Source organism: Delphinus delphis, chromosome 18, assembly GCF_949987515.2.
Source record: "Delphinus delphis chromosome 18, mDelDel1.2, whole genome shotgun sequence".
Classification (NCBI taxonomy): domain Eukaryota; kingdom Metazoa; phylum Chordata; class Mammalia; order Artiodactyla; family Delphinidae; genus Delphinus; species Delphinus delphis.
This window is the reverse complement of record NC_082700.1, coordinates 65,883,454-65,893,394: the sequence shown is the minus strand read 5'-3', so window position 1 is coordinate 65,893,394 and position 9,941 is coordinate 65,883,454. Positions and strand designations below refer to the sequence as shown.

Here is a 9,941-nt window from a genome sequence, read left to right as displayed (position 1 = left end):
GCAGGGGAAAAAAGTTAATATGGAAAAATGTAAAACCAGTTTAAATTATCTGTTTAACAAATGAAGTGACACTATGTTTCATTCCTAGTTACATGGAAACATAGATATTTTGAATTAAAAAACAAATAAGAGGTTAGCAGCTTTTTTAGGGAGTTTGTGACAATTTTCTCTGCTTCACGGGTCCCAGAGGTCAGATGGGGTCCCAACTGGTGGCAGTTTATTCCTTCAGCTTTTTATATTTTTATTCATGAACCTCTAACAATCAATAAATGGTACAACTTGTGAGAATTTCAAAATACTATTTTCCAGCCGCAAAGAAATTCTCCCAACTGAAATTAGAATTTGATAGGCTTAAATACTTTACAGATGCTTCAAATGAGATTATGAAGCCAACCAGTAGATATTTATTTATTTTACTAAAATATAGGCATGTTTTCCTTTAAATATTTGAGATTCTGTCTACAGTGCCTCTGTTATATTCATTCAAATTATTCTTATATTCCAAAACAATGAGGCTTCTAAACTGGTGGAATGTTGCCAGGAAATTTCAACAGAGTTTGAAGGCAACATGACCAAAAGGCACAGTTTAAATTGGCTTAGGGGATGAATGGGCTCCTTATCAGAGCAGCTGAAGGCTGTATATAATTAACAGCATCTGTCAACATTAAAAGGGCTGCATATAGAACAAGCAGGCCCTACAGCCCCACTGAACAGCAACCTCCAGCTTCTGGTACCTTAAAATCCACAAGACCTAAACAAAAAGACAGCCCCAAGCCATGACTAGAAGGACACGGATACATTTTAGTGATACTAGCAGGGCTACAAAGCAACAGCTAATTAATGTTAATTATCTAGAGCAATTCTGTGAACAAGAGCATTGAGATTTCAAATTAGCCAGCTATCATCAAAAATATAAAATACCATTTATGAAGATAACTTTATATTTGAAATTACTGATTTAAAAATCTTTCTCATGTCACTTTAATTTTTAAATGGTGTGAAAATGATCTACTAACCTCCCTTTTTACATGATGAATTTAATTCAATTTAATTCAGCTTGACTATTTCTGTAAGAAGAGTATTAAATTCACTCTAGGGCAATTTTTAGGTTTTTTTTGAAAAAATACATTAAATACGTTTCACCCATGAACAGGTACAAAACAACTAGAACCAAAAGAGACCCAAACCCAGAGGAAATTTCATTAAATAAATTTATTTGTTAAAATAATTTAACTCCAAATACAACTGTTGAATTTGCATTGAGTTATAACTACAATTCATGTTTTAATTGAAATGTCAAGGTTTAACAACTGACATTGTTACAAAACAATAAACTGTTGTTCAATTTTAAATGGTCAGTTGTATTAGAGCTCAACAATTAACTGTGAACTATATTTATCTCTGGGAAATCCCAAATCAATAAGGATAAGTCTGTTTCCAAAACCCACTGCAGTCATTCTTGAAACCCTGATCAAGATTTAAGAGATGCACAATGACACGTTTAAAAAAAAAAAAAAAAAAAAAGACCCCCATAGTCTTTAACATTTGATTGGCTAAGGAGACAATTAAAGCTTACCCAAGTGCTAACACAAGACTACTGAGAAGAACAAAAAACTACAAAACAAACAAAAAACCAATGGCAACAAGCAAAATAAGCACTTTCATATTCATACATATAGACAATACCCCCAGTGGGCAACTTCTGAAAACAAACAGCAGACACCCTTAGGCAACATTTCTTTATACAGAAGAGCAAATATCAGTAGTTTTACCACAGAAAAGTGATGGCAACTGTAGCGATCAGAGTCAAAATTTCAGTCCTAATTCTACAAACCAAAGGAGAAAATCATCAAAGCACCTTTCAATAGTTTAAGGAAGATTTTATGTAATACTTTTGATCAGATGCTGGCTTGTTTTGTATAAGTTGAACAAAATGAAAGGCATCAGTTACCATCACTATCACAGCTTAAAAGAACCAAAAAAAAAAAAGTTGCAATATAGAACGAAAAAAACTTAAAAAATGCTGCCTTTGTATAAAAGTAAAACGAGATGAAACAGAAAAAAAAGAAAACCTTATCATAGTAGCTAAAGAAAAAGTGGGTCTTTGGATCAAACCATAACATTTTTAAGGCATGTTAGAAAAACTTTCACTTATCTAGTTGCTAGTCTGATCAGGGCATAAAATAAATAGTGACCCAAGGTCACCAACTTTTAGCCACTATTATTTCATGTGCCAACAAATTTCATCTTCCTGTTCTTAAGCTTTGTATTAACGTCTCAACAAACACATTCATTCAAGCTGAGTTATATCCATACCAGATGAAATACCAACAGTAAGAGCACACAAGCAGTTTCCACATTTCTGCGTATCTTTGATGCTTTGTCACTAAATATTCAGGGCTGCGTGGAAACACTGATCAGGCAGCCAAATCAGTTATTAACATCTTTACAGTAAAAAACCACCTTATTGTCTGACAAACACGTCTAACTAAAACCCAAATTTTTAGATAACCTTTTCCACCTTATATCTTGCCATACCTTTCATATTATTTAACTTTTCTTGTCTGCATAGCAATCCACAATGTAAAACTGTAGAATCTTTATAGATGTTTTTAATATGTAATCTGTTGCCATAAATTGCTACCAAATATGGAGTTCTAAAAAACAGAATCATTCTTAGAAGTTACAGGATTCAAAAGTCAAACAGTGCACTAACAAGTATTTCTAATTCAGTTGATAAAATCATACTTCTTGAATCTTTGATTTCTCCACGTGATCGAGTCAAATCACCTTTTACGTGATGAAATTTATTTCAATAAAACTGGTCAGAACTTTCTGTCCTATAAACAAGGTGCTTCATAATTGGGGATCATAAAAAAAAAAAACGATACTGAAGAATGCAAATATTCACAGTTCAGAGACTTCTGACAACCACGGCCTGGTTTTACCCACAGATCTCTGTTTTCTCATCTATGAAAAGGACTATCCACCTTTTTTCTCTCCTCTAACCTTAATGTCAGGTTACTAAACACTTGGGGGGCTACCAATGATTTCAATAATGTATACAAACAAATAATTTGAAAGAAAAAAATGGTTTTGATATGCTATATTCTGCAGTACAGATTCTCATTATAGGCAATTGTCTCTGACTTGTGCCAAATTCGTAGGAACAATGGACACACATGCACACGCAAACATACACTCTTCGCTCAGTTACACACATAAGACCCGAGCTTACTTGCACAAGCGCGTGAAACCAACAACATGTGGGGCGGTATGTAGATCACAGGCTCAGTGATACTGCAGTTCTGAAGGCCAAATTTATCTCCAGAGGATCAGCTCAAGATACGCTCTTCAGCATTTGTAACTCTGAAGTTAGTTGAAAACCCTTCTGCACTTGATTGTAAAACTTATGAATAGGTTTTTCGTGTGCCTTTAGTCATGCAAATGATAAATACTTTACGGCTATGAAAACCAAAAATGTCAGAACTTGAGCACCTTTTCAAAACAAAATATTCACTCTAGCTTTATTTGCCACTTCAGTAATCGGGGCAAAATTGTTGTAAGAAAATCTTTATATAATTCTCCAGGAAAATTAAAGGGTTTTTTTTTTTTTTGTCTTTTAACTTCCACTCTATAATTTATGTTCTACTTTTAAGCCCAAATTATTTCTCTTGGTTATTCAATTTTTTAAATGCCTGCGATAAAGCTCTGCTATAGAAAACTTGATTTCGAAAGCAGGTTAGCCGAGAATCACACCACAACCATAGCCCTTAAAGGCAAGAAGGAATTTGCTGCTTTAACGAACGTAAAAATGCAAGATATCTGTACTGTCTTGTGAGGTTTCTGCAAACGGGAACATGTGGATGCAACATGGCTTCGTTTTCCTTACATGATGGTACTAGTTAATCTACTAGAACACTTCTCGTTAGTAAGGCTACACAATCTCTTTCCGTCACAGTTGCTTCCTTCTTGTTCAGTAAAGTAATAAAGACCATCCCTGCTTAGTTAACAGAGGGTGGGTTTGGGGTTTTAATTCGGCTCAAACCCTTGTAAGAGTCTCCACTTTCTGGGCAAAGCAGGTGATGACACATTCTAACACTAGGCTGTATTTTTACACAACCTGTTGTGACTTTTGCTCTATCAAGGACTGATGTGTGAGTTAGTTCCGTGTCACAAATTAGGATAACATCTACAATTAAGCATCGATTTTGAAAAACAAATATGTCAGCTGAGCAAAGAATCTCTCCCTGTAATGCTGTTGGCAGGTCAGCTGTTGTTATCTTACTTGACGTGATACATTGGTTAGAAGCACTATCTCAGTTCCTGAAATTCAGTACTCTTGTAGGAAAATATTTCTCCTTAATTTTTTTTTTAACAGAAGACAAAATATTTTAATTGTAAGTGGTCACAGGAATTCTTCTGGTTTCTTGCCCGTGATTATTTTTAACATATACCATAGTTGCTTCTGTCAACTCAGTGACAATGCAATGATAGCTTTCAAAGGAGAACACTCTGTAGATCGACTTGGCTATGCCTGAAGCTGCAGGTGCCTAGAGAAGACTGAGGACCACGGTGAAGACTGGAGTTACTGAACCCATATGTTACTCAGAGACATCAACTGACCATCACTGCTCCACTCTGAACAAGGACGGCTATTTCACTGGAGATTCACACCACACATCCTGCAAGCTCCACTGTTGAGCAGACGAGGTTGGTATCGCCTACGATTCAGGGCAGCTCCTGACCAGGACAGCCACGTGTGAATGCTACTGGATGTTACATGCAGAACAGCACGGGTCATCCTTGTCGGGCTGCGCGGCATAGTTCATTTGCCTCACAATTTCTGCAAAGAGTTCGTCCACCATTGTTTTACTCTTGGCAGACGTCTCCATGAAGGGGCAGCCCCACTCTTCTGCAAGGGCTCTGCCTTCACTGGAGGACACTTCTCTCTCACTTTCCAGATCTACTTTGTTCCCGACCAAGATGACTGGCACCTTCTCATACCTACGAGAGAATAAACAAAACACACAGATGTTGGAGAAGTTAGCATGAAGTTAAACAGGTAAAGTGTATTTTCTCTATATTCTACTACAAATATACTTTTCAGTTACATGAAAAATTATTTGCTCCAGTTGGTTTGACATTTGCCAGAAGGCATTTAGAAGCAGCTCTCATAGTAGGTCATAAATGGGTTTTTCAAAATGATGTTTTAAATTAATCAATTATACATCTTTTAAAATCAATTTACCTTTCCAGATATACTTGGAAAATTATTCTCAGAATCTCAGAATAAATCCCTTTTTATGGATTAATTTAAACTTTTTTCATTATAAGAGCTGCTTACAAAAATTCAGATGATGAGGTACTAGCTCTTGTGACTAAACGAATAATTTATAATTTTATATAATTTCAGCATTTTACTATGTTCTAGAAGTATACAAAACTGATCTTGTTCTAATAGTTCCTAAATAAGAAAAAAGCTAGTAGAACTCATTAGGATGAAACCCACCAAACACAACTACACTCTATCCCTTTACACAAACTGTTATAGATTAGCCTGTTGAAAGACAATCACGGTTCTTTTCAGCCTGACATGGACTTAAACATTCCAATCATTAGCTTTATTTGATGTTACCACTTCTTTTTCTTCCTAACTAGAATCAGTGTGCTACAGACTAAATGTGTGTCCAACCAAAATTCATATGTTGAAACCTAACCCCCAAAGTGATGGTGATGGTATTTAGGTTGGGCCTTTGGGAAGTGATTAGATCATGAATGGAATTTGTGCCCTTATAAAAGAGACCCCCGAGAGCTCCTTTGCCCCTACAGCCAAGTAAAGACATAGTGAAAAGATGACAGTGTATGAACTAGGGAAGTGGGCCCACAGCCGACACTGAACCTTCCAGAGCCTTGACCTTGGACTCCCCAGCCTCTAGAACTGGGAGGAATAAATTTCTGTTGTTTAAGTCATGCAGTCTATTGTATTTTTGTTACAGGAGTCAGATGGACTCAGGTAAGGTGTCTATAAGTAAAGATGTTTGGAAAAAAACTAATCTAATAGACAAAAGATAATATGAAAAGAACAAAGAGGTCCTAAATCATTTTGGTACTAAACATGATTCTCTCTACAATGATTACTCATGGTGTAAAAATACATGGTGCTACTGTGTATGTTTATTCACTATTTGTGTTTATGTTTGTTCTAAGCAATGTTGCTAATACATTTGTACTTTATACATCATTTTAAAAGCTTTTTGTGATTTTAGGATAAATCAATACCTGTGTCTGTACTTACCCCTGAGCAGGATGCATCTCTAATTTATAAAGGAAGCAAACTGCAAACCTGCACACAAGGGATAACAAATGTGACTAGATACAGCTAATCCGTTAGAAGAGAAAGCTACACATAGTCAGGATTTGCTAAGGCAGGATTTGTAGAGCGTTTTTATCATTCAGGAAACTGAGTAACAGGCTGGCAGCTAATGTTAGTGACAGTACTTCCACAACTTCATCATCCTCGTGAGATGGTTCATCTCTACTCACCCTAATTTATAAAGCAAACTATATTCCCAACAGGGTCTCTCTGTTTTCCTTTGGCACAAGATCAAACTGAGAATGGTCTCAACAACAGGGCACGCTCCAGGCAGTGTGCCCCTTAGAAATCCGAAATACACAAGCAACTTCAAAATGAGTGGGGACAGTGGGGATAACAATATCAAAGGTAAATCCAAGATTTGGATATTATCATTTTGCTAGAAATGGATCTGGACAATTCCAATTTTTATCAAAGGACTTTCCATGCATTTACTGTATTTCAGTGGTGCCTAGGCTTTCTGATCTCAGATCATACTGAGAGCTCTGAACATATGACACAGGAGTTTTTCACATCTTCTAGGACCCTCACATACAAACAATTACGTGTACTCCTTGGCCTCTGGGAGGACAACGGCAGTGAGAATGAAGCTGCATTACGAACACTATAAATCAGTGCTTTGCATACAAGCCCTCTTGGCCTGCTGTACAGAGAAGCTTGGCAAGGAGCTGACACGGCCAGTCCTGTCGGGACAAGGTCAGTTCCTAATCTGTTTCACTTGCAAAGGTATAACTGCATTTTGTTTTCCTTATAAGAGGCTATACATCACTGTGTGTTTAAAACACTTTGTCTAGAAGTGAAGTAACATAAACGTTAATAAAATTAAGTAAAATTTATCGATTAAATTTAAGTTAAAATTAATTTCAATCTCTGTTTACAATACTTAACAAAAAGGAAAGTGATAAGGCATCCCTTTCTATTATTAATCAAGTGATAACTGTTTTAAGGAATACTTTTTAGTTTAAATGTACAGTATAATATGCTTTATACATAAAGAAATATTTCTTACTTTTAATTAAAAACTACAAATATGTGGATTTTCAAAACGTGTAAAAAAACCAAATCATTAACCATTGTATGATACACTGAATCAAGAATCTGAATAAATCTAACAGATTCTCAAAAGGGTAATAACTAGAACACTGCAAACATAGGTCCACTTGCAACAGTATTTAATGATTGTTAAACCGAAATGTCCACTTAGTCGTATCAGAGACCTTGTCCATTACATCACACACTGAATTCAGTGGTCTTTCCTAAAACCAAGATGCTAAAGATGCTAGAGAAATCCAGATTAATATTCTCAGAAGGCTTTAAAAGACTGAATAAGATGTTTAAGAAAAGACTGAATAAGATGTACATTTCAGAACACCCGACGGTGATCAATTTCGTGGCTCCTTCGGTTAACATAAATATATGCGACAGGATCTGGAGGCTCAGCTTCCAGTCGGGCCACTGAGAGGCTGCAAGGCTGGGCAAATCAGTTACTCTACTCGCCCGTATTTCATTTCCTCAGCAGTAAAGCAGGAGTAAGAACATCTGTTCCCACTTAACACGTGACGGTGTTGCTGTAACGGTCACGTGAGAGAACCTAGGAAAAACCAAGTGCCGGATAAACGAAGGGTGGCGTTCTTTCCCCTCCTGCCCGCTGATATGAGACCACGGCCTCAGGAAGTGTGAAGCAGGAGGGGGAACTGGTGGGCGGGGGTGAGGAGTGCGACGGAGGGCGCACCAACCTGGGCGGTGAGGACGAGGGCCAGAGGCAGGCCTGGAGTCACAGGGATAAAGCAGCGCCCTGACAACAGCCTCTTCTACTCTACCCCGCCCAGGCTGAGCCTCGTAACCACAGGGAACAGGAAAAGCGGAAGAGCCTTCTCCTAATGTGGGTACCTGTGGGGAAGGGGATCGGAAAAGGCGCTGGCTTGGGATGACAGAATTGGTCCTCCGTGTGGAGGAAAGAGCTGGAGAAACCTGGATCCTCCTTCGGGAAGATGAGTGAGAAAGAAATGGGACAGCAGCAAAGGATGAGCTTGACAGAGTAGAGCGAGGCAGTGAGGAAACTGGCTCTGCTCTGCACTGTGGTTATACGGTATGTTAAGAAACAAACAAACCGATAACGCCCAGACCAGGACTCCAGTTCCAGAACTGCCTCTCGCCAGTGCTGTGAATTTAGAAAATTAACGTAATCTCTACGTTCCGTGGTTTCTTGGACCATAAAATGAGCTGGACTAGCTAATTTCGAAGGGGTTCTTAAGCCCTGAAGTTGAAAGTCAGCACAGACACAGCAGGTCACTCCCAAGACAACACGTATCACTTACTGAGTGACTGCTGAGAGCCCAGCACTGCTCTAAGAACAGCACCCAACGGGCTGAGCTTCACAAGAGATGCGGATGGACGCCTCAGGAGTAAGCCCAGCATGCAGGGGTAACCGCGTCAGATTCAGTGGGGCGAAGTCCCCAGGCAGCAGAGCTTTGCGACTTGGCGAGTGGAGCGGGTGCTCAGTGCATTCCGCCTCCCAGGAAGGTGGAGATGCACTTGGGGCCCCGGCAGCTCCATCGCACTGACACCACCGTTCAAACACAGAAACGTGGGATGCTTTTAGCTGTGCGAGCACTGAAGGCTCTACGGAAAACTGCCTGCCGCTGCGTAAGTAACTAGTGATAAACAGTCAATGTGTTGTATATTTATTCATCCATTTAACACGTTTATTTAAGGGCCTACTATGTGCTAGATACTATTCTAGGCACTTACGATACATCAGTGAGTAAAACAAAGAGCTCTGCCCTAGAGTCTAGCAGAGGAGACGGTCATCGATAATACACCCAAGTAAATACGTAAATTATTGGCTTACTAAATGGTGTTAGGTGCAGTGGAAAAAACCTGCAGAACGGGGAGGGGGCTGGGAGCACAGGTGCTACTTTAAACCAGATGAGCAGAGTAGGCCTTGTTGGGATGGTGGCATGTGAGCAAAGGTGTAAGGGAGTTTGCCAAGCAGGTATCTGGGGAAGAGCATGCCAGGTAGGACTCAGGCCAGGCAGTGTGAAAGCTGGTGGGAGTGTGTGTGATGGCTGGGGGCCCATCTGTATAGCCTCCTGCCACTCCTGCAGCCAGAAACCCTGCAGCACAGGAAACCTGTTCACTTCAGGCTAAACAGAACTTTGGAAACTGGGTGGCAAAAGTGGCCTCAGAAGACAAACGTGACGCCTGTGACAGGGCCAACCAGATTATCTAGGAAGACTAGGCACTTGGTTGGCAGGTGACGGCAGCACTTTCATTTCATGCTCTGTATTTATAATAGTTTCGTGAGTTGTCTTCATTTTTTCTCTTTTCTAAACACATCACTTGGGAACAAAGGTGAAGTTGCAAAATTCCGAAAATATTTAATTTATGTATTATTGTTAACGTTATTAAGAGCAGAGTAGCACGCTGTCCACATCTTAAACATCAGCTGGTTTCTCATCAACTTCAGCATAACTTCCTTGATGTTTCCTTTGAGAGCGGGATCATGCAGTGGCTTCTGCATCTCACTTTTATTTTTGTTTATATTCTGAGAACTCTTGTTTTA

General features: G+C 38.9%; 1 protein-coding gene across 1 annotated transcript in view; it reads right to left on the bottom strand.

Moving 5' to 3' along the window:
- Positions 1 to 1,216: 1,216 nt before the first annotated feature.
- RAP2A (RAP2A, member of RAS oncogene family) overlaps positions 1,217 to 9,941 on the bottom strand; it is a 40,474-nt gene continuing 31,749 nt past the window's right edge. The window contains exon 2 of the mRNA XM_059995747.1: positions 1,217 to 5,007. Coding sequence (XP_059851730.1) covers positions 4,770 to 5,007 — 238 coding nt within the window. The 3' untranslated portion in view covers positions 1,217 to 4,769. The remainder of the gene's footprint in view (positions 5,008 to 9,941) is intronic.